This window comes from Ictidomys tridecemlineatus, chromosome 5 (assembly GCF_052094955.1).
Source record: "Ictidomys tridecemlineatus isolate mIctTri1 chromosome 5, mIctTri1.hap1, whole genome shotgun sequence".
Taxonomy (NCBI): domain Eukaryota; kingdom Metazoa; phylum Chordata; class Mammalia; order Rodentia; family Sciuridae; genus Ictidomys; species Ictidomys tridecemlineatus.
The window spans coordinates 82345169-82370053 of NC_135481.1; the positions used below are offsets into that span (position 1 = coordinate 82345169).

At 32.2% G+C, this 24885-nt stretch overlaps 1 protein-coding gene across 7 annotated transcripts in view; it reads right to left on the reverse strand.

Annotated features, from left to right (window-relative positions):
- Positions 1-8260: 8260 nt before the first annotated feature.
- Positions 8261-24885, reverse strand: part of Arhgap5 (Rho GTPase activating protein 5) — a 76996-nt gene continuing 60371 nt past the window's right edge. For 4 of the 7 annotated variants that reach the window (XM_078050239.1, XM_078050238.1, XM_078050240.1 and 1 more), the window contains exons 4-7: positions 20954-21031; positions 17284-17415; positions 15532-15637; positions 8261-11734 (exon numbers count right to left, since the gene is read on the reverse strand). In XM_078050239.1, the coding sequence (XP_077906365.1) occupies positions 11407-11734; positions 15532-15637; positions 17284-17415; positions 20954-21031 (644 nt within the window). In that variant the 3' untranslated portion in view covers positions 8261-11406. Of the gene's footprint in view, positions 11735-15531; positions 15638-17283; positions 17416-19634; positions 20061-20953; positions 21032-24885 lie in introns of those variants that run through there. The other 3 variants (XM_078050243.1, XM_078050241.1, XM_078050242.1) reach the window with 3 other exon arrangements.

Below are 24885 nucleotides of genomic sequence, written 5' to 3' on the forward strand. Positions count from 1 at the left end.
GGCAAACTCGTACTTGAAACTGATGTTGGTTCTTCTAAGAATGAACTGCTCATCTTTCCAGGGCAGAGTGGGCCAAAGCTAATCAAAATGTCAGAAAGTGTTTGATTGGTCTCCACAAGGAACAGTACCATATTGGAAGGCTCAGGTTTGGTCTCTTGTGAGCACATTGGAAATTCAGAATAGTTGAATTAGCCTGAATCAGTAGTCAGATCAGCCTTGTTAAGTGAAAGTTCATCTCTGCTCTAGTGACCACTCTACTCATGAGTTCATCATGCCACCGAGGTGCCTGATGACAAAGCCCAGCTAATGTCAACTGAGTCATCTGATCTATTTGGTCAGTGCCTTGTGACTGATACTTTTCTGGTGGGCATTATTAAATAGGTATTTTTTTTTTAAAAAAAGTCATGCTTCCTGTTCATTCCTATAAGCCCCTTACAGAGATCTCCTTATCTCTGATTTTTTAGTCTTTTTCTCTTCTCACCAGCCAGCCAGGCTATTCATTACAACAGGTAAGTCAAGAAAATGTTCACCTCAGTCTTTCTCCTTCTACATAAAGTAGCGATCAGGACAACTACTCATAGTTCCATCCGTTGGAAATTTTCTCCCTCAACACTGTCTTTTTAGATCAACCCAGGGACTGTTTTGAACGCTTTTATTGATAATAAACCAGGTACAGTCACAAAAGAAACAGCAGAGGCTCAGGAAGACAAAGTTCATTCTATTCACAGGTTCTAGAGAGAAGACAGAATATCCCACACAGATATGATTTTGTTCCCTGTGGGGCATTTGGCGGTTTGGATCCATTTTTTAAATTTCTGACTGGAGAAGAGATACTGCTATTGGTATTAACTTGGGTAGAGGCTTAGGACGATGCTAAACATCCCATCCTTCAATGCACAAGATGTCCCCTTACATGAAGAAATATCTGGTTACAAATACTAATAGTGCGAAGATTAAGAAACCTGCTGCAGAATGTGTTGCCTTCAAACTCTGAAGAGGCCTACATACCAGATGCTGTGCAGTACAAGACAAAAGATGCAGCATATTTTAAATGATTTGTTCTTAGGTGCTTACAAATTTAGGAGGTAATTTATAATTTAGAATTGCTCTTTTTCTGAATTGAACCCTTTATTATGATTAACTGTTCTCTATCTCTACTCATGTTTTTGCCTTACATCTGGCTCTGTGTAATAGTCTGGCAACACCAGCTATTAACATTTATATTTGATCTTTTAAATGCTTTTGTTTACCTATTGACATAACCAACATTTCCTTATTCTGTGATTTGTCAAAATTAAGAAAACTTAATTTTCCTCATAATACTTTGCTAAATACAAGTGTTTAAAATGTTTGCATTTCTATTTGAATGAGATTGCCCTACAATTATATGCTTGTTGAACTTTCTTATCAAGATTATGCTAGTTTCATAAAATCAGTTTCCTTTTTTAGTTTGCTGAGAACTTACTCTAGAAGATCTCTATTATCCTTTCCTTAAAATTCAATAAATCCTTACAAATTACAAATAACTGAATATCAATATATTTGAAAGTTTGAAAAAAACCTTTTCCTCCCAAAGCACAATCTAACTTTTTGATAAACCTTTCTCTTTTACTCTCTGTATTTTTAGTTCTTGAGGTTTTATTCTATATTCTTTTTCTTTTTTTCTTTTTTTGTGATGCTGAGGGTTGAACCCAGGGCACCTTGTGATGCTAACCATGACTCTACCACTAAGCTAAACTTTCAGCCCCATTTCATTCTATTTCCTTCTGATGGGTCTTTCAGACCCATGAATTCTATCTTTAGCTGTGATTAATCAGTTATAAACCCAACCAATGAGTTTAATATAGGTTTTTAAGTTGAATGGCAAACGCATAAAAATTGTACATATACACGGGATACCATGTGATGTTTCTATATACATATATATACATTGTTATGTTTAAAACATTTATAATTTTTAACAGTTAAAATATTTTCTTCTAGCTTTTTGAAATAAACAGTAAAATATTGTTATCTATAGTCACTCTACTGTGCAATAGTACACCATTACTTCTTTTAAAAATAATTTTAAGTTATAGATGGACACAATACCTTTATTTATTTATCTTTATGTGGTGCTGAGGATCAAACCCAGGGCCTCACATATGCTAGGCGTGCACTATACCACTGAGTCACAACCCCAACTCCACAACATCCAACTCTATCTTAGAACCTATTGATCTACCCCTTCCTATTCACCTCTCCCTTCAACTCTCTTCATCCTCTGGTAACAATTCTACTCTGAATTTCTGTGAATAATATTTTTAGATCCATCAGGTCATGCAGTACTTACTTGTCTTTCTGTGTCTGGCTTCTCACTTGACATAATGATCTCTAGTTCCATCCATGTTGTCCTAAATGTCAGACTTTGCTTTTTATGGAAATACTGAAGAATATTCCAATGTGCTTATGTACCACTTTTTCTTTATCCATTCATCAGTTGATAGACACTTAGAATCTATTTCCATTTCTTGGCTATTGTAAATACTGCTTCAATAAACATAGAAATGCAGACATCTCTTTAGACAAATTGACTTCATCATTTAGGATGTATACCCAGTAGTGGGTTTGCTGGATTATATGGCAAGCTATATTTTTAATTTTTTGAGGACACTTTATACATTTTCTACAACTGTTGTATTAATTCACATTCTCACCAACAATGTGCAAGGGTTCCTATACATCCTCACCAACACTTGTGTCTTGATAATAGTCATTCTTATTGTAGTTAAGTGATACCTCATTGAGGTTTTGATTGGCATGTCCATGATTAGTGATGTTTAACATTTTTTTTCCATAGGGTTGTTGGCCATTTGTATGTCCTTTTGAGAAATATCTAATTAGGTGTATTACTCACTTAAAAATGTTTTTTGAGTTCCATGTATATTCTAAATATTAATCCTTTATGAGGCTTCCTTTGCCGAGTTTTTAGTTACTCTATGTTTGGCCCTACCATTCCATTTGGTACTTTCTGGTTACCTGGTAAACTCTTCATCTTGTCTCCTAGGTTAGGTAAACATAATTAAAGCCTGTGGTTCTGTCAATTGTATTTTTAGTTGTTTTGCGTCCACACATGCCTTGTTACTTTATGGTAGACATCTAATTTATAAAACTGCAGTTAATACTTGGAAGGCCTTGAACTCCAATTCCTGTCCACCTTTATCTGCAGGAAGCCATCAGAAGTATTGAAGTATTTATTCATCTTCTTGGATACTTCCTCCAGGAATCTCTCTACAAAAACTTCAAAGAAGTTGCTCCCATAGACAAGTTCACCTAGGTTTCTGATGTCCTTCAAATTGATTTTTGAAACAATTTTGTTCACTTTCTAAATGCCCTCAATTGGGAAGTTGGTTCAAATCATCTTAACATTACAGCAGAAATCCCTTCCTGTTGAAACTATACAAGGATGCTTCTGAAATATAAAGGTACATGAAAAGGGTATAGATAACGGGTAACATTTACAAGTAATCAAATTTGGCTTTTAAAAAATTCCACTTATGTTCACATAAAATGCTGGCATGCACAGATACATACCAATATTGGCATAATGTATAATCTTGGTATGATGATTAATATATCCTATGCAAGAATATAAGTAACAGCAACTGGGATCATTGGAAGTCATCTTGGAAGAGGGCTTTAATTCTGTAATAAAGTTTGATCTGTGGTTAACAGTCTTTCTACATTTTGTATATAAGATTTCTCTTCTCCATGAAATTTTGGTATATGAATTCCTACTTTTGGGTTAAGGCTTTTCCATAGTCACTCCATTTGTATGTTTGGTGTATATTCTTTTGATACCAGTTTACCTTAACATGTTCATAGGTCTCTCCAATATGAACATAAATGGATATGAGGCAAATAATCCTTTGGTGACCGTCTCCCCAAATATTTCTCCATTGATTGCAGATATTGAGGTATGACTTTAAGAATTTCCCATGATTTCATTTTCTCCATTTGAATTCTCTGACATCCAGTAAAACTGAAGTCCTGCTCTCACAAATTATTTCTCTCCTATAAGATTCTCCAAAGGAACCTAAACTATCTGGTCAGTGTGGTCTAAATATTGGAGAAATCATTCATGAATTGACTATCATGTCTTTTGGACTCATTATGGTTCCATAATTTTTATATTTTTTATGTTAACTACATGTCACTTCATTAATCTATGCTACAACTTACTGAAATATTTACCTGCTAGTCATTAATATAGCATATGGAAATGTAATTACTAACCTCAAATACCTTAGTCATCCTTTAGAATAGAAATAAAGCTGTGAAAACAATTCAGTACTGAAGTATATATCCATCTATTTACTTTTAGATGCCTTGTTTCAATAATTTAGTTAAGTTTTTTACAAACACTCCACATAGCTTTTTTTAACTTAGTACTTACACCCAAAAAAGATAATTTACTTTGGAAAAAAAGTGATAGGAATAGAGAATATCATTCCTTGTAAAATTTTACTCCAATCTGTATTATTTTGAATTAATCTATCATTATTCCACAGATTAAAAATTAGAGAATTTAGTTATTACTAATAATCAATGCCAGGGATCAGTCAAGCATAGTTTGTGGGCCAAACTCAATTTTATTGGAACACATTCATGTTCATTCACTTCTGTATTGTTTATGGCTAATGGCAAAACTACAACAACAGAGCTGAATAGCTCCATAATGATTGTATGATTTGCAAAGTATAATATACTTACTGTCCTTTCCCAGAACAAGTTTGCTAACTCCTGATCTATACCACAAAAATAATACTTAAAATGGACTTTAGGGTAATCCAACAGTCATTTTTTAATTAAAGTACTGGGTGAAACAGATTTTCATTTGTATTTTAAAAGTACATTGCTACTAATAGTTTTGCTCACTTCAAATACTATAATACCAAAACATTCACAACTATTGTCTGATTACCAACAAATGTAAAATCTAGAAATGAAATTTCCAAGAAGTAAATCTGAGAAGATATCTAAAGACTATATTCTCTCAAATAATTAGTTTATAACTATTATGTTTTAAGATAGCTTTTTTAACAAATGGTGCTAGGAAAACTGGATATCCATATGTAGAAGAATGAAACTAGACTCCTGTCTCTCACCCTACACAAAAGTCAAATCAAACTTTATCAAAAACTTAGGAATTAGGTCATATACTTTGCAACTGTTAAAAAACATAGGATCAAAACTCCATCATATTCATGCAGGAACTGACTTCCTTAACAAGACCGCTAAGGCTCAAGAAGAAAAACCAGGAATCAGTAAGTGGGATGGCATCAAATTAGAAAGCTATGCACAGCAAAAGAAATTATTAAGAGCATGAGGAAGTGTCTGCAGAAATGGGAAAAAAAAATCTCTGCTAGCTACTCTTTTGATAGGGGATTAATGTCCATAAGAACTCAAAAAGGTTACCACCCAAAAACCAAATAACCCAATCAATAAATGGGCAAAATAACTAAATAGACACTTCTCAAAAGAAACACAAATGGCCAAATACATGAAAAAATGTTTAACATCTAAATGCAGATCAAAACTATACTGTTTAATCTCACTCTAGTCAGAAAAGAATTATCAATGCAAATAATAAAAACTGGCAAGAATGTGGGGGGAAAATCACACATATACATTGTTGGGGTAATTCCAAATTAGTGTAATTACTCTGGAAAGCAGTGTGAAGAGTCCTCAAAAAACTGGAAATGGAAATCAGACAGACCCAGCTTATTCCACTCCTTGGTATTTATCCAAAAGAATTAAAATCAGCATGCTACAGAGATATAGCCACAATGTTTATAGCAGCACAATTCACAACAGCCAAATTATGACACCAGCCCAGGTGACCATCAATAAATGAAAGGATTAAAAATGAAGTATATATACAAAATATAGTTTACTTAGCCATAAAAAAGAGTGGAATTAAGGCATTTGCTGGTAAACAGATGAAACTAGAAAAACCATGCTAAGTGAAAAAAGAATCAGAAAATCAAGGGTTCAATATTTTCACTCATGTGGAAAGCTAGAGCAAAATGAGAGTAGGGTGGGATCAGATATCATAAAGATATACAGATGATTAGTGAAGGAGACTGAGAGAAGAGAGAGGAAGGAGAGATGGGTGAGGGGAGAAAATACAGAATGAATTCAACAAAATCATATTATGTGCATGTATAAGTATACCACAATGAATTCACCCTTTATGTAGATTGATAAAGCACCAACAAAAAACAAACAAGTGAAAGGATGAAGAGCAGAGGAAAAACAGAGGGAGGGAGGGAGAATTGGGAAATGTAGTAGAACCAGGGACTGAAATGGAATAAAGCAAATTCTATGAATGGATGATTTTGTTTAAAATGAACAATTACTATGTGTAAATACAATGCACTAATAAATAAAAAAAATCACCTCATCTATACACTTAAAAATGAGTTCTATACGTATGACTGTGCTTGTTTCTGATTTCACTTATTATATGGAATTAAATGTTATAATAATTCTGCTTCTTTAAACACATGAATTGAGGAAAATAAAACAAATAAAATAGAATACCAAGAATCTGGAGTAAAAGGAAACTAAGAGCCACACATGGAAAGTTGGTAAAATATTTTCAGAACTTACAGCAAGAACGTGGAAAACACTAAACAGGACAAAACATTCACAATTCAAGGACACAAGAAAAAATTATCTAATGAAGAATACAGACACAATTAAAACTAATTTGGGTGAATAGTGAAGTAATAAACAAAAGGTCAATTGCTAAACCTACATCATTCATACTGATATAAAACAATATAGAAATAAGTTTGAAAAAAGTTAAAACTGAAAATTTAAACTAAATACCTGGCAAACTATCAGGACTGAAGGACCATTACTAAATTGCTCAAAATAACTTTCCAGTTGAGAGAATAAAATCAAAACAGAAAGTCTACACTGTGGGAATAAATCAAGTAAAAATGTTTCAAGTAAAAATTCTTAAACAGCTACTTACAAAGTGCATATATTGCAGGTCTTAATACTCCTAATTACAGGTAAATATAACAAACCATAACTGTCAGGATTATATTAATTTTAAGGGTAATATATTTATTAATAAAATTTTTTATTGACTATTGACTGGCTTTTCAAAAATCACCCCCACTGCCTTCAAAATTTCCACAGAACACTAACCTTATAACTTTTAATTAAGTTGTGAACAATATTAGATGTCATTGCTCTTCCTATCTTCTTCCTCCTGACAAAAATAAAAATAGCATGTTTATATGTAAGTGAAGTGAATCTTGCATGTAGAATAATGATGAGGTTCAACTGAATGGTGAAGATTCTCAAAGTTCACTAGTTAGACTTGAACTACTTTATAAAGACTAGTACTTGGATCATATCAAATGACAAGATGTTGGAATATGAGGTATTAATGCTTATAATCTTTTCAAGTATAAAACAATGCTACCATAAGAAAATGATTTTAAAGAGTAGCTTCTTCCCTTATTCAAACTTAACAAATTTTATTTTCAGATATAATCACCCAAAAGGCTAAGAATTTCAAGAATTTAAATACAATAAAAAACTAAACATGTCCCAAATGTACTGAAACAAGAAAGAAGTTATGCAGCCTAAGAATTAAACTGCTTAACTAAAACAATTAAATTCAAGATAAATACAAAGATTCAAGTCAAACAGACCTCACCAGATCCATAGAATCTGACATTATACACTATTAAGGTTTGGCTTAATATTTCCAAACCACGAAAACAAAAATATTGTTATCCTTTAATTTTAACATCTCTGCCATAACTAGGATACACTTCAAAATATTTCCAGTGGCTCAAGAAAGTCTAGCCACAGCTCAAAATTCAGGTAATATTTGAATTTTAGAAATCTATACATAATCTCATTTCCCTGACCATTTTTAAAATCCAATTTTCATCTGTATACATGAATTTTAGATCTCCTTTTATGATACAGGGGAAGTGCAGTAATACATCTTCCTAATAAAAATTTCATATTAATGTCAATTTATTTTTCATATTTTACTTGAAAAAATTAGTTGACTTTTACCAACAAAATGGTAAAAATAGAGGCAACTATAACTTAGAATTACACAGCTTCTTAATGTTTTATTTATAGCACTCTTTGTACATCAGAAGCTTTACTGATACTTAATTTACTGCAGCATCCTCTGGTGAAGCACAAAATTACATTAATTATAAACAAAGAAACAAACCACTTTGACTTTTTAAAATCATATATATATTTATATCCAGTTGACAAATAGCATCACAATTATTACTGTATAAAAAACTAAAATTCACCATGGAAGCTAAGGCCTAAGTTCTTATTCCAATCAATCCCTTTTTATCTAAGAGATATTAGAAATTAGATTCCAGTACCTCAAAACAAACAAACAAACAAAAAACAAAAAAACCAAAAAAAAAGTCTACATTATTTACATTTGGTATGGAAAATAAAAGCTGCTTTTTGGCTAAGTTAGATTGCTGTTACCTACAGTATTTACATTGTAAATGTTAAGGGGGAAAAAAGTACTACTAAATACCATTTGAAACAGAAATATGTTGTGTGTCTGGAATTTTGTTCTAAAATTATTTGTATATTCTAATAAGTATCTGTGAATAGTACCTGACTTCTAAAAAATCTACTGGAAGTTTGAAATAGAGTACCACTATGCTTCTTTATATTGCTAATCTAGATACTGTTAAATCCAATATTGTAGTAACTGTTAAGCATTGAACTTTAAATGAAACAATGGCAACATGTGTAGATGGAATTTTATTTCATATTTTAAAATATAATGTCTTAATATTTACCCATAATAATGAGACTATCTACTATTCTTTAAATCCTTTAAGAAGTCTCATATATGATACGTCCCTAAACAGTGAAATCTTCTAGTAACTTACCAGAAGAAAGGTTAATTTGTTATTTTGTCTTTAGAATTATTTTGCTAATATTTAAAACATATCTAAACCCTTGGCAAAAACAAACACAATCAATTCAGTGTAACAGACTGAGCTTTAAACCGTACTTTAATTTTCAAAAACTGTAACCTACTGGTTGATTGAACCAAATGTAGAATATTTAAAATGACTCACTATGAAGTGAGTCAAATCAACAATAGAAATGCATAGAAAAGTAGAGATAAGATTTGGGAAAGGTGTAAGGGAGTTCATATGAAAAATGGTAAATGCTAATTTTAATAACAAAAATGATACTAAATGCAGATGAATGTTAAATTAACACAGTATAAAAGAGAATAGCTTAAATAAACTGGGATTCACATATTACAATAGCAAAGTTATGACAGAATGGACCAGACACGAACAGTTCTGAAAATTCTTTTCAGCCTACTTCCAATAGAAATAGTCAGGCTTTTTTCCTGTACATAGTTTGATGCTTTGTCTATACCATATATAGTAGAAAAATAAATTCTTTAGCAACCTAGAAACAGTTTATAAAACTCTTAAAGTTTAATTTTCTTTGCCAGACATGCCAATGTTAAACTGACAGCTATAAATTAAAGCTATATAGACAATAGGTATAAGTAATATAGAACAAGTTAAGAATACTACATTTACCGGATTTTTTTTTTTAAAAATTACTGTACTTTCTTAATTCCTGTGTGCTTTGCAATAGGAATAATAGGGACTTTGTTTTCTTAGAAAAGATAATAACATGTAAGAGTATAACACAAATAAGATAATTTATAATATACATGTACTTCAGCAGCCTGGTTCATGTCAACATCTTGGTTCTGAAGTTAAAATTGGAAGTACAATGCCTAGGACATAACAGTTAGGAAAGAATATTTTAGAAAAAATGGAGCAAATCAAACTCTTAGGAGCCTTGAATCTCAAAATCATCTATTTACTATCACACATGTAAGATAACCTTAAAATTGCAGTATGGATGAAGATTACAACATTGACCAAAAAAATTTATTCTTTACTACATAAAATATGATGTAGCAATGAAATACAAACCATTTCCTTTTTTCAGAAAAAAAAAATGGTATGGTTTGATAATTAAAGAATTTTGAATAAAGCCTAACAAAATTTACCTGTGCCATCTATTCCAAATTTTTTTCCATAATTTAGTGCTCTGGTTGTATCTTCACTAACAAAATATTTAACCCCAAAAGCAGCAGTGATTTATAGCAACTCTGGTACCAACATGAAAGGAAAAAATTGGTTTAAAAAATGGTGTAAAAGCCATTTTGGATTTTAGTACAACACATCACAGAAAAGAATATGAATACAAGTTTGTAATTTTATATACACACACTCCAAGGAGTCTGTCAGTACCCAAAGTATTTTTATTGCTATATTAGCAATGGATTTTTTGGATATGTTTCTAAGGGCCACATAAAAATAGATTCAAGGAACAGATTAAATTGAAGTCCTAGATTAAAATGTTTGGTTTAAAGAATTTTCTACAACAAATTTCATGTTTATGAAAAGTTATATAACCTTATATGAAAATGTCATGAAGTATTTCTCTACACTATACTAAATGTATTCCCCAAGAGGGAAAAATTAAAATATCTAAAATATATTAGATTAAGATTACAAGACCATCATAGATCTTTTGAACATGCATCTGTTTACAGAATTAACCGTATACAAAATGTTTATTTCATTATGGACCATAAAGAAATGAGTTGGTGACAACTATCCTTTGCACAACATTATCAACTCACTTTAGCCACAAACATGTCCTTGGTATGTTCATAAAAGAAATAGGTTCATTTATCCCTCATCAAATCATCCACAGGTTTACTCAGAATTAATGATGAAGGTGTAGAAATGTGAAATATGCTGTATAATTTTTCTTTCTTTTAAACAACATCCCAAGCATGGCATTAAGTAGCCTGAAATTAAGAAATACTTAACTGGGCTTTTAGTTATCTATGCAGACTGCTAGAATGTAAATTAAGTTGTCCAAATTAGCACATCAAATAACAAAACCAGCCATAAAGCAGGCTGAAAAGCATTATATGTTTCATATATGTGAGTTTTTAAATCAATTAATTTCTATAGAAAAATTTTATTCACAATATAATGTGACAGAAATTGCCACAAGAATGATATACTGATTGCAATAAGGTTGCATGCAGCAGTAGCTTTGTATTTTATAGCTATTTTTGTTTATAAAAATTAAACCTCTCCAGTCATGCTTACCACATGGTCTTAGATTTGTAATGTAAGTGAATGAGGAATACCATACAGTTCAGAGAGAAAATGTCTCATCATTTTGAATGTGAATTATCTGTACGAAACATATTCTACTGAACCCTGAAACATGCATGTGTAGACTTGCTTTTTTTCAAATTTCACGCTGTCTGCAATCACTTTTTATTTATATAATACCAAGAGGATCCGTCTGTAATTGTGGTTGTATCAGCTGAGGTTGCAATGGTGGTGGTAACTGAAGGGGTACCATTGATTCAACCAACTGTCCTGGATTTGAAGGTGGTGGAGGAGCCACAGTGTTCCCAGTATCTACAATTTCTCCATTGTAAAAGAAAAACTGACACTGTTGAATGAATGTTTCAACAACAGATTGATGGATCTTAGTGGTAGACAGAAACTCTCGATTTTCAAAATCAGGTCTCATCAGGGTTGGCCAAAAACAGATGGATAAGTTGTCTGCTGTCATTAGGTTGATTTTATTTTGCTGACTAACCCTGAAATTATGAAAGGAAAAAACAGAAATCAGAACTCGTGACAATTACAGAATCCTAGAGCTAGAAACTATCTCATATTAGTGTTACATAAATTCAATGTTAGAATAAAAGGTATCTTTCTCCTTATTCAACTACATTTTGAAAAAGGAAATGAAAATAAAAATCCATATTGTGAGAATGTCAGACAGTCTTTTTAAAAAGTTATGCCTTGGAAGCCTTCTTAATTTGTGTATATATGTTGGGAAACCCTAAATTCATAAGACAATTATGAGATTAAAAACAAACAAAACCCCACACATTCTTAAACTATTATGAGATTAAAAAATAACCAGGATATGCCATCTCTTTCAATGAGTTTTAGAAATTTTTTTTAATATAACCCAACCAAGAATATTTTGAACTTTCAAAACACTTATTTTTTTGCATTCCATAAAACAACCTTTCTTGGGGAAAAGTTGGAGGGTGGAGGGGCATTGAGGATTGAACTCTGGAGTGCTGAGGATATCACTGAGTTATATCCCTAGCCCTTTTAAAAAAATTATTTTTTTGAGACAGGGCCTCACTAAGTTGCTCAAATTTATAATCCTCTTGCCTCAGACTTCTGAGTGGCTGGAATGAGGGAGGTGTGCGCCACTATACCTAGCTTCATAAAGCAATCTTTTAAATCCATTAGTATATTGTTAGAAACATCATCTGAAAGACAACATTCAGTTCATGACACATTCTACCTTAAATTTCGTATGTGATTTAATAATAATTTACAAATGATCATATACAATATTAAGTCAATGGCATACAGTCCTTTAAATTTGGAGGCAAGCACTTCTATTATCTTTAATAAGCAAAAAATTTAAGAGGCAAATCTTGGGCTAGAACTCAAAATTATTCAACTGGGAAAGATCTTTGGAGTTAATCTAACTTTCCTAATTCATACATAAGAGTCCAGAAGCATGTAGGACAGGAGGAAAATCTTAAATATGAAAATAAAAAATTCCTAAGATCTAAACCAAAAGAAACCCCAAAACAAAAGTTGTTCATCTGAGAATATGTGGTCAAATTATATATATATACTATAGATTATATATATATCCCTCCCCCCATGGTATAACTCATTAGTATTTGTTAAGAGGCTTAAAATCAACCTTTTGTTAAAAGATGGTAGATCTAACATAATCCTCTCCTTACAGTACTGTACTCTTCAAAACAGGAAACTGCTAAGTATACTACAATACTATGTATGTTGGTATGATAGATTTGTGGAGAGGGTTATAAAAATAACATGGTATTTTTATGTAATAGGAAAGTGCTAGATTTGCTATTTTGGTACCACTTTTTAGGAATAAGAGGCAGCCATGTCAAGATGTAATGACAAACTAGATACAAATTGATACTTTTATATCAATTTAACTAATTGCTATTAGTTAAAATACAGCCTATCTGGGAAAAGGAAGGGTGATGCAACTGAAGAAGTTAGAACCACCTATTGTTACAAGGTTTAGATTTGCTCCTAAGAAAATAAAAATGCTATTTAATCATAAGGGATCTTTACAGAAAGATGTTTTAGCGAGATCTTTCTGGCATTGGGGAAAAGGAAAAATTAGTAAGTTAGTAAGGAAAGATGGCAGAGAAAGAGCTCAACTGTAACTATGCTATAAATCCCTACGTAAGAAATGTTAACTAAAGTAGTGGCAAAGGAAAGCAAATGGGGAAAAAAAATAGAAAAATCTCATCTGACACTTAGTGGATGTGGAGAGTCAAAGAGAATATAGCCAAACAATAATTCCGCAGATTAATTTTTGTAACTTTTCAATCATCTCCTACCCATTTATTTTCTCCTTTACTAGAATGTAAGCTCCATGAAATATATAGCTATTTTATTTTGTTCACCAATGTCCCTAGCACTTTGACAGTACCTGGTACAAAGAAGGCCTTATCCAATTATAGTCTAGTTGAACATTCATTTTAAAAATTTAAGTCTGATTGTGTTATTTCTCTGTTCTACTCTCTGGTGGATCTCCATTATCATTCAAGTTAAGAGAGAATGCATTCATGCAATGCTTCTTTTATAAAGGAAGAGAGGCCTTTTCATTTCTTAAAAGAAAAAAATCAGCTAAACTCAATATGGTACTTAGATACAGGGTCTTGTTAAGTTGCTCAGGCTGACCTGAAACTTGCGATCCTCCTGCCTCAGGCTTCTGAACTGCTAGGATTACAGGAGTATAGTAATTACATTTGATGCATTCATCTCTGTACCCAGCATTCTCTAATCTTTTAATTGAAGTTGTATTTTCATTTCAGTAAAATAGTACATATTCATAAAATACTCCTATACTTCATGTTAGTTAGGTAAAGTCTGCTACAGTATCCATTTACACTGTTATCATTCTGCCAACCTCTCCTTACAGTACTGTACTCTTCAAAACAGGAAACTGCTAAGTAATACTACAATACTATGTATGTTGGTATGAGAGATTTGTGGAGAGGGTTATAAGAAATGTTAATATAATTTGGTACTACACATTGATAGCAATAATAAACTTTAAACTTCTTTTAAGAAGTACAGAGTAAAATACACTTTGTATAGATCTTGATATTATTTAGATTAAAAAAAAAACCCCAAACTCTGCAGTTACTGACTAATTGCAGTGCTAAGGATCAAACCCAGGGCTTCACACATTCTAGGCAAATGCTCTACCATTGACCTACACTCCTAGCCCTGCAGTTAATAAAAATACCAGTAGAAAACACCATGAAGAGTAAACACAGCTATTAGTATAAAAACTAACAATCCTGTTCAGTCCTCAGAACTTTGTGAAATGTTATTTTTCTCACTTTACAGTTGAGAAAAATCAAGACTTAGCAAGAAAAAGTAATTTCCCCCAAGGTCACAGAACCAGATATATTTCACACTGATGTCCATTTGATTCTACAGATTAAGCTTTTAACTATTAACACATTATTACCTTTTAGTTAATGAATGCTTTTTGAGAAAAAAGCAAAAGCATGAACTATGATAAATGTTAATATTTAGGCAGAAAAATGTAAGGATTAGTGCCCGGCATTTCAAGTAACAGGATAATTTGTGATAAAATTTCACTGTGTGGGTGGGTGCAGTGGTACATGCCTGTAATCACAGCAGATCAGGAGGATCTCAAGTTCAAAGCCAGCTTCAGCAACTTAGTGAGGCCCTAAGCAACTTAGTAAGACCCTGTCCCTGTCTCAAAATTAAAAAAAAAATAACAAAAAGGGCTAAAGATGTGGCTCAGTGGTTAAGGGCCCCTGGGTTCAATCCCCAATACAAAAGAAAAGAAGCACCGTATGGAATATTTAAAATAAGAAAGATATAAAACACCAATATAGTACAGTAGAAGAAGCAAATCAAACCACTTAAGAATCAGATTCTGGGCATAAAATGTGTCACTTATTAGTTATATGATTGGGGAATATAATTTCCTTCTTTAAGCTTCAATTTTTCCAAATCCAAATAGGATGATTTGATTAATTATATGAGGGTCATTTTACAAATAAAATCATGATTTATCCAAACTACAAAAGAATAAGCAGGATAAAAAGAAAATACATTGATCATACTTGGTTTTTATGTTATTATTTCATGTACAAAAATAACCATATAGTTTTAGAGATAAATAGGAAAATATAAATTAGACAACCATTATAGAAAAACCAATCATGTTTAGTTTGCATTCCTTTAATGAAATTTACAATTATCCAATTTATAAAGTTTACATTTTTTAAATGGATAGTGAATTTTATTTGCAAAAACAAAGCAAAAATACCTGTTTAGATGTGTTATTACATATCTGAATACATCATAGTTTACAGGATGAAATTTCTTAACAATTTCTTTCAAGGCATGAAGACGTTCTGCTTTTTCTGGGATTTCTGTAAGGGTAGTAAAAATTTTGTGTGAAACCCACATACTTAAAAAAACAATTAAGAATGTGTTTGAAACATATTAGGATAGGTAAACAACAACAAAAAGTAATTAAGAATCTGCTAAACTATCTAAATTAAGAAATTAATTCGACTGACATTATCTATACTGCAATAGCCTTCTTATAAGTCAAGCTATTCAAAGATCAAAGTGACTCAGCACTGATAATATAGGAAATGGTATATTAGCAATTTACCCAGGCAATTTATATAATTAGATACTGATTTAAAATTTACTAATTCTGTATAAATCTTCTGGCCTCTTAAAATTAATGCTACAGATAGAAAGTAAATATTTCAGGCTTTGTGGGTACAACTATTCAAAGCTGCAGGAGAAGCACAAAAGCAGTAATAAATGATATAACAAATGAATGTTGGCTATCTTCCAATAAACTTTTGAAATTAGAATTATGCATAACTTTAACATGTAATGAGATTTTCTTTTTCTTTTGCTGTAATATTCTGAAAATGGCCCCCGGGTCATAGTTGTCTATACACACTTACTCATAATCTACTTATTAAAAATTGTCATTTATAGGCAGTATAACCATTTTAAGATAATTACTCTTCAAAAAATATGTAAATTATGAAGTAGAATAACTGAAATGTGGTCCTGTGAAAACTGAGAGATAGAGATTGCTTTCCTGTTCTTTCATTTTGGAGGCTATTGTGCATGCTATATCATCATATCTAACAAATACTAACAAATTCTCATGTGTCACATTTTACCTCTGATCTAGCTCTTGAAAATGTCCTTAAGTAGGAAAGTTATGGTCAAGAAATAAGAAGATTTAAGCTATCAGCTGAACTCCTTTCTTAGTATACAAGCTACACATGTGATCATGTATAGGGCAACTATATTTTTTGAGAATATACCAAAATGGTTTTTAATTCCTTAAAAAAAGTTTTAATATAATCAAAACTATAATGAAGTAGTAAAAAAACTTGAAAACTACTAATAAAAAGAAAATGTTAAAAAGAAATATAAAGACAAATTTAGTTGTTAATGTAAATCAAGCAGTAGGTTACTTGATGCCCAAAATGATGCCTCATTTTCCAGATAAGAGAGTATCTGCTAACTGGAAACATCTGAATGATTGATATCGAAGTAGGAATTAAGTATCTCATGTTTCTGCCTTACCTTTTCCAAAAACTTAATATATGAAGCCAAAGTTAATTTCCTTCATTTAAAAAAATGTTTAAATGTGTGCAGACTCTACACAGGTTAAGATTTTACTGAAGTACATTACATATCCATTCATCTGAAGTATTTAATATTGTTATAGTGCTTCTGGAGTTTGAATTAAAAATATAAATCACAAAAGCATTTAAGTCATCTGGGAGGCTAACTAAAACTGAATATTCTAGGGGGCCACCCCTGGGGATCCCGATTTTATTTCAGTTTACAGGAAAACATCTTTAAGAAACAGAGTTCTAGTAAGATGAATTTTTATAGCTATATATTTGAGTGTATAACTTGATTTTTTAATATTTAGCAATCAATACCTGAAAACTAACATCAGCAACTTTCTCCCAAAAGTGTGTGTGTGTGTGTGTGTGTGTGTGTGTGTGTGTGGGTAGAAATTTATACTTACTTGCTGCTTCCAATAGCTCTGGATGAAGAGAATATGGAATTAAAGGATCTGGAAGATCTGCAAAAAAAGCTTTAAGAGCTCCAGCTACAGCATTTACTGTTACTTCCATTGAGACTAGATTGATATTATGATCTATAAAACAAAAATTAAAATTTTAACTGATTATAGAATAAGCTAAAAAGATACTTTTAGATCAGAAGATATTAAAACTTCTTATTAGCCACTTTTCTTTAGAGACCAAAAAACTGTATAGATAAGGGAAAAGAGAACCAAGCAAGAAGCACTTTCTGTTAACAATAAAAAATGCTGCTAGGTTTATTATATTGAAGAACTTTACTAATCCTTAGAAGAATTGTGTAAATAAATTATAATTTGAATTTTTTAACTTGTTGTTTTGTAAGGTTAATTATGTAACAAGTTTTTAAAATGAGAAAATTTAGAATAGCAAAAAAGAAAATAATTACCCCCATCACCTAGAAACAATAATTGCTTATGCTTTTAGGCATGTTCCCTTTCAGCTCTTTTCTGCTCATTAAGAACAAACAAACAAACAAACAACAGCCTAAACATCTGTCCATTTGATATTTGATTTCATTTTTAAAACCTTACTAAAGGTTATTAAAATTTCATGCAACTTTTTAAAACATTTTGTTTTCTCTGGGTAACATTTAATTGTCATATAATTTCAAATCTGCACAAGTTTTCAGAATAGTTCTAAGAAATCAAACATACCCTTAACCCAGAATCTCTTAACTTAGAATCTCCAAATGTTAACATTTTGCTCTACATAAACAACTTTAATGTTTACAAAATATTCCCTACATTGATCAACTTACGTGATATTTTTATTACTGAGCATTTTATTTTATTTAAAAATATTAAAAGATGCTCTACTAAATACTTTCATGTATAAAAACTTACTTCCTTAGGCTACATTCATTGGGTAATAATAGCTACCCAATGAACACACAGAAAATTCTTCACACGCATTATTTTCATGCTCACTCTTGACACCTACACTAGAGATGAGGAAACCGAAATTTAGAAAGATTAACTTTAATAGAGCACAAAGATAGTAAGTGGTAAGACTAGAAAACAAAGCCATGAAATTAAATCTAAGAGCCTTGGTATTAACTACTAGCCTGCCTTCATTATTAGAAATGAAATTTTACCAATTTGATATTATAAAGTCTAAACAGGTTCCCCATAATATTTTTTAAAATGGAATAATATATATAATAATCTTTGGCAAATCATGTATTTTTTGTACACATACATGCCACTCAACAACTGATATCTTGCAATTTTAACAAACAAATTATTTTACATGGCTATTAAGTATTCTACACTTACAGACACGCCAGTGGTTCCCCCATTCCTTTTTTTTTTTTTTTTTTAAAAGTACCAGGGATTGAACCTCAAACATACTAGACCAAATGCTCTGAGCTATATCCCAACCTATAGTTGCCCAGGCTGGCCTCAAACTGGCTATTCTTCTGATTAAACACTGGGGATTATAGACATGTACCATCACTCCTTGTACCCTACCATTTTTCTTTTTAGTTACAAAAAATGCTGCAACAAATGCCCTGGTATGTTTGTACAAAAGCTTCTGTAACATCAGCTGCTAAATGTAGAATTTCTCTAGTAAAGCTACCTGCTTTTTAATAGATATTCACAATTTTCGGCACCCACAATCAATAGTGCACTTGATACTTGATTGTCCTCACTATATCAAACAGTCTTCCACTCTGATAATATAATCTTTCAATAATTTTTTTCTTTTATCATTGATAGAAGCTAAGCATATATTCAAGTATTTACTGGTGACTTTCTTCTGATATAAATTGCTTCACCTAGCATTGGTATTCCTACACCATCATTAAGATTATACTTTGTCTTCGGGTTTTACATTTTTTATTTTGTTTGTGGTGCTGGGGATTAAAGAGTGGTTCTCTACCATTAAGAAGCATCCCTATTCATTCATTATTTTGAGACAGGGTCTCCTTAAGTTGCCAAAGCTGGTCTCCAACTTGCATGCAGTCCTCCTGCCTCAGCAGACCCTGAGGAGTTGGAATTACAGGCATTTTCCACTGGGACCAACTTTATGTTTTATCTATATTCTCATACAGAATTTTTATATTTTAAGTAGTTCAGTCTATATTATATTACTTTGGTTCATTCTTTCTAGTTTTTACATGAAGTTTAGGAACTTCCCTAATCCAATACTATTAAAAATATTCACTCATGGTCCCCCTAGTACTTTTGGCTTTCATTTAAATTTTATATATATATATATATATATATACACACACACACACACACACACACACAAAATTTACTTATGAAGATGAAGGGTATTTAGCTTTATTTTTATTCTTAATGGTAAATATCAAGGACACACTGCTGAGGGCCATTACCAAGTAGGAATGACGCATCGAAATTTCCTTGCCAAGCGTACCCCATGCTGCTTAGAGGACATTTGATGGAACATTGCATGCATGCTTTAATAAGGTGACCTTGCTCAAGGACCAAGGCAGATCCGGGTTTAGAGCTGATCAGGTTTGAGGAAGTAACCGGCTCCTTGAGTTTAAGGCGTTGCCAGTTTAAGATAATGGGTTTTAGGGAAGTTGGAAGTTGAAGATTATTGCTGGGATTAGGGTGTTCCTGCTGCTTGTTCCCGTTGAGTTCTCGTGAGATTAAAATGGGATTTGGAGATAGCCTCGTGGAGTAGGTGAATTGTGTAGGCAGACGGCAGAACGTGTTTGCCCCTGGACCTGTGTGGAGGCGGTGTGAGAGCGGGAATAAAGAATTGCTGTTTGAACCTACAAAGCTGTGAGTGCCTCGTGATTCTGGTGCCAAGCCGAGACATTGGCCTTTGGCAACACACCCCTCCAACAACATTTACATTGGATTATCTCTGATACAAAGATGCTAATCTATCATAAGTCAACTTATTGCTTTTCCAATTCTGGTGATGGATTTATAAAGTTCAGTCATATACTCTTATTTGTGATAGCTTATTGAATTAAGAATATAAAATATAGAAAGAATATGAAATATTGAAAGAAACTGAGAGTAGCTTCGCCATAAAATATCAATCTTGCCCCTCCAAATTTGTCTTGAACTATTCTCTGTAGTCTTAGAATATGACATAGTCTCGCATTATTACCAGAACAAAACCTATAAATTCTACTTCTTTATTCCATTGGCCCTATAACAGACTATTTCAATACTGAGGGCCTTCTTTTTCAGTACCTCCTTTCTTATAGCTCTTTATATGTACATAAATACTGTATTTTCTTGATCTACTACTATATTTTCTTGATCTACTTACTGCTTATTGTTTTCAATCTTTCTTCTCCTTCAAATGTTTTTTAAAAGTTTTTTTTTATCTTCAACTGCCTGATTCCCTACTAGTCAGTACTTTAATAACAAAAGGTTCTAAAATAATAATTTTCTTGCTAGTGTAAAAACCAGACTTTTGCCTGCTCTCCTGTACCTTTATTATAGCATCTATTCTATTTAATACTTCTAATCCCACTTTGAAACTCCCTCCTCTAAATATTCATTTCCTTAAGAAGTTTTCAAATAAAAAATCTTCCCACCATGAAATGCCAATAAGGAAAACAATAAACAATAATTTTATTGTACACAATTATCTTCCTACCTTGATCAAACTGCTTTTGAATGTTGTCTTGATCAGTTTTGTTACCACTAACACGGTACAGTCCTTCAGTACATAACCCTAAAAGAATAAAGAAATATACATGTTTTCAGAAACACATAAGAATATATTTAATCTTATGTACTTAGTGACTTACCAAAACATGATGATAAAATATTTTTACAGTAGAGGGGGTAGAGAGACAAGAGGGGAGGGGAAGGGAGGGGAGGGGGGATAGTAGAGGATAGGAAAGGCAGCAGAATACAACAGACATGAGTATGTCAATATGTAAATCAATGGAAGTGTAACTGATGTGATTCTGCAAGCTGTATACGGGGTAAAAATGGGAGTTCATAACCCACTTGAATCAAAATGTGAAATATGATATATCAAGTACTATGTAATGTTTTGAACAACCAACAATAAAAAAAATTTTAAAAAAATTAATTCATTTATTAAAAAAAAAGAATAAAATATTTTGGGCTGGGGCTCAGCAGTTGCACAGCATGTGTGAGGCATTGCATTTGATTCTCAGCAACACAAGTAAACAAATAAAGGTCCATTGACAACTAATTAAAAAAAAAAGCATATGTGCTGCCGAAGGGAGCACAAAAAAACAACTTAAAAAAAATATTGAGCATTTTAAGTTTTTTTTTTTTTTTGAGAGAGAGAGAGAGAGAGAGAGAATTTTTTAATATTTATTTTTTAGTTTTTCAGCAGACACAACATCTTTGTCAGTATGTAGTGCTGAGGATTGATCAAACCCGGGCCGCACGCATGCCAGGTGAGTGTGCTATCACTTGAGCCACATCCCCACCGCATTTTAAGTTTTTAATGAATTGATTTCTATTTGAAATCATTCAATACGTCCATTTCTGAACAAAATCAGTAGACAAAAAACTTTTCTCTATTCTTCCCAGTAATTGCAGCTTAAAACCCTGAAAACAGTATGTTAAAAAAAAAAAAAAAAGGATTCTTGCTGGATGCAGAGGCACACACATAATCCCAACAACTCCGGTGGCTGAGGCAGAAGGATCGCAAATTCAAAGCCAGCCTCAGAAACTTAGAAAGGCCCTAAGCAACTTAGAGACCCGGTCTCAAATTAAAAAAAAAAAAAGACTGGAGATAAAGTTCAGTGATAAAGTTCCTCTGGGTTCAATCCTCAGTACCAAAAACAAAAAACCAAAAAATAACCCTCTTATAGTGGAGCAAAGGTGGAGTGATTTATGATCAGAACTTACAGGAAGTTTCTACATTTTCTTTTCTTTTGGCAGGGTGGCCAAAGGGGCACTCAATCACTGAGCCACATCCCCAGCCCTTTTTTATATTTTATTTAGAGACAGGGTCTCACTGAGTTGCTTAGCACCTCACTTTTTCTGAGGCTGGTTTGGAACTCATGATCCTTCTGCCTAAGCCTCCCAAGCTGCTGAGATTACATATGTGTGCCACTGTACCTGGATGCATTTTCTTTATGCCTCTTATAAGCCTTGGACAGGGCAACAGAGAGGCCAATAGCCCAGAAACACCAATGAGTACCAACAACAAACATCCTATCCCAAACTAAACAACAATAATATAACAAAAAGCCACCAACAAGAAAAGCTTGTTCTCTTTTTAGATCTGGAAAGGTACAGGATAGCAAGACAAATATATTTTTGACATTAATGGTTCCATACTCAAGCCAAACAGCATGAAATGATTCTCTTTACCCTTATCTATCAGTGAGGAGGCCTACTGGGAAGACTACAGACTTTCACCCTTGATCATTCATAACAAGGAGTTCTTTATCTTCCCTCAGTGTCAGTAGAGGATGAGGAGAGCCTAAACTTCTACTAATACCCAGAGGTCATAGATACCCTATCTTCCCAAATGTGGTACTAATCAATGGATGCAAAGTGGGGACTTGGAAATTTTCAACAACACCTGGCAGGGAGGCCTCCTCTCCTGCTAGTTCTGCTAAAACACAAGATTTAAATAAGATCCAAAGTCCCACAATATCCAAAATGGCCAGAATATAATAATAATAATAATACAAAAATTACTTATCATACCCAAACCCAAGAAAAATCTCTATTATTCTATTATTATCTGACATGGATTTTAGGGTAAGCATTATAAAAATACTTGAATGAGGAATTATGAACACACTGGAAACATGAAAATACAAAGAAGAACTAAATGGCAAGTTTAGAACAAAGATATTAACAGAAAAAAAAACTCACTGAATGGGCTTAATAAATAGCAGGAGAGAAATGACAATGAAAAGAATAAATGAACTCGAAGATTAATCAGTACAGATTACCACTATAAGTAACAGGAAGAAATAAGACTAAGAAAAATGAAAAGACTTCAGGAATGGGTGGAACAACAAATAATCTAGCATTTGTCAATGGCCAAAAGTACAAATATAAAAAGGAAAGTGAGAATTAAAATGTACTTTGTGGTGTTGTATCAAAATTGGAGATATCAGCATAAACTCAGCTTTTAATATAGATAAGAGATACAGATCTAAAGTATGCAAATACATATACATTACTATGGTTTTGCTCAAGGCTATCCAGGAAAAAATATTTACACATTGGAATAAAAGGCCTGAAGCCTTAAACTTAACTGTCAACATGTGTATACAGAAGAGAAGCAATGGAACAAAATAAAAATATATGGGAACTTCTTATGTTAGCATTACAACTTTTCTATGAGCACAAAATTAGAGAAAGTAAGTTACAAAAAAATGTTACTCAGCTTTATATTTAGTTCTTATGTGAGAACTGCTAGAAATTTAAACAATTTTATTAGTTTCAAACTGGGCAGTTCATTGATTCATTTATAAAAGAAATAAAAATTGCACTGGTGATATGGCTCAGTTGGTAAAGTGCTTGCCTTGCATGCACAAGGTCCTAGGTTCAATCCCCGGCACCATCCCTTCAAAAAAAAAATAAAATAAAAATATGTTTATTTTTAACATACTTAGCTAATTATAGATAGAATAATGGCCAGTACTGTGTGCCATCTTTTCTAGGCAAAATATGCAGTTAGTCGATCAAACATTAATTAGATTTGGATATGAAGGTCTTTTATTGTGATCAACATTAAAAATCAGTTGAGATCATCACCAATAATATGGGTAAGACTGACTTAATCAATTAAAAAGCATTAAAAACAGAACTAAGGTTTCCTTGAGGAAGAACTTCAGCTATGGATAAGAGTATTAGTTCTTGCTTAAGGGTTTCCAGCCTGCATTTCCTGACCACTCATCTTCTGATTTTAGACTTACCTAACCAGCATTGCATAATCACTTAAGCCAATTTCTTACAAAAGTGTCTCATGTTATCTCCTACTGATTATATCTCTAATAATTAAAAGAAAAAGAACAAGAAAAAAAAATGGCTAATATTTTTATATCTTTCTGTTTCAGGCATTTTAATACCATACAGGAAATATTTTCTTTTAAGAACATATAATTTCCCCAATGCCTATTGACTTAATGCCTAGCTCTTTTAAGGTCTAGTTCCAACACATTGTTTTCCTTCTATTCTTTCATTTACATAACCTAAGTACTACCCCCAAACAACCTATAACTTTATTCTCTAGATAAAAATGTCTTGCCTTTGTGAATAAATTCTTTTATGAAGTTAATTCTTACTATTCCAAGTCTTCAGAACCCAGTTAACACATCCACCTCATTGACATGTTTCCTAATGCCAACTAGAAGCTATTTTTTCTTTCGTACATTCTGATAGCACTTTATTTATAACCCTTTACTACTTAGAACTTTCTGGATTGTATTATAATAGAACATTCTTCTACTCAGCAGTAAAGTATTAAAAGGAACAGCAGTATCCTTTTCAGAGTCCTCTGGTTCATTCACAGAGCAGTGGTTTTCAGCTGGGTGACATATCATACCTCAGGAAATACTTGGTGATGCCTAGAGATAT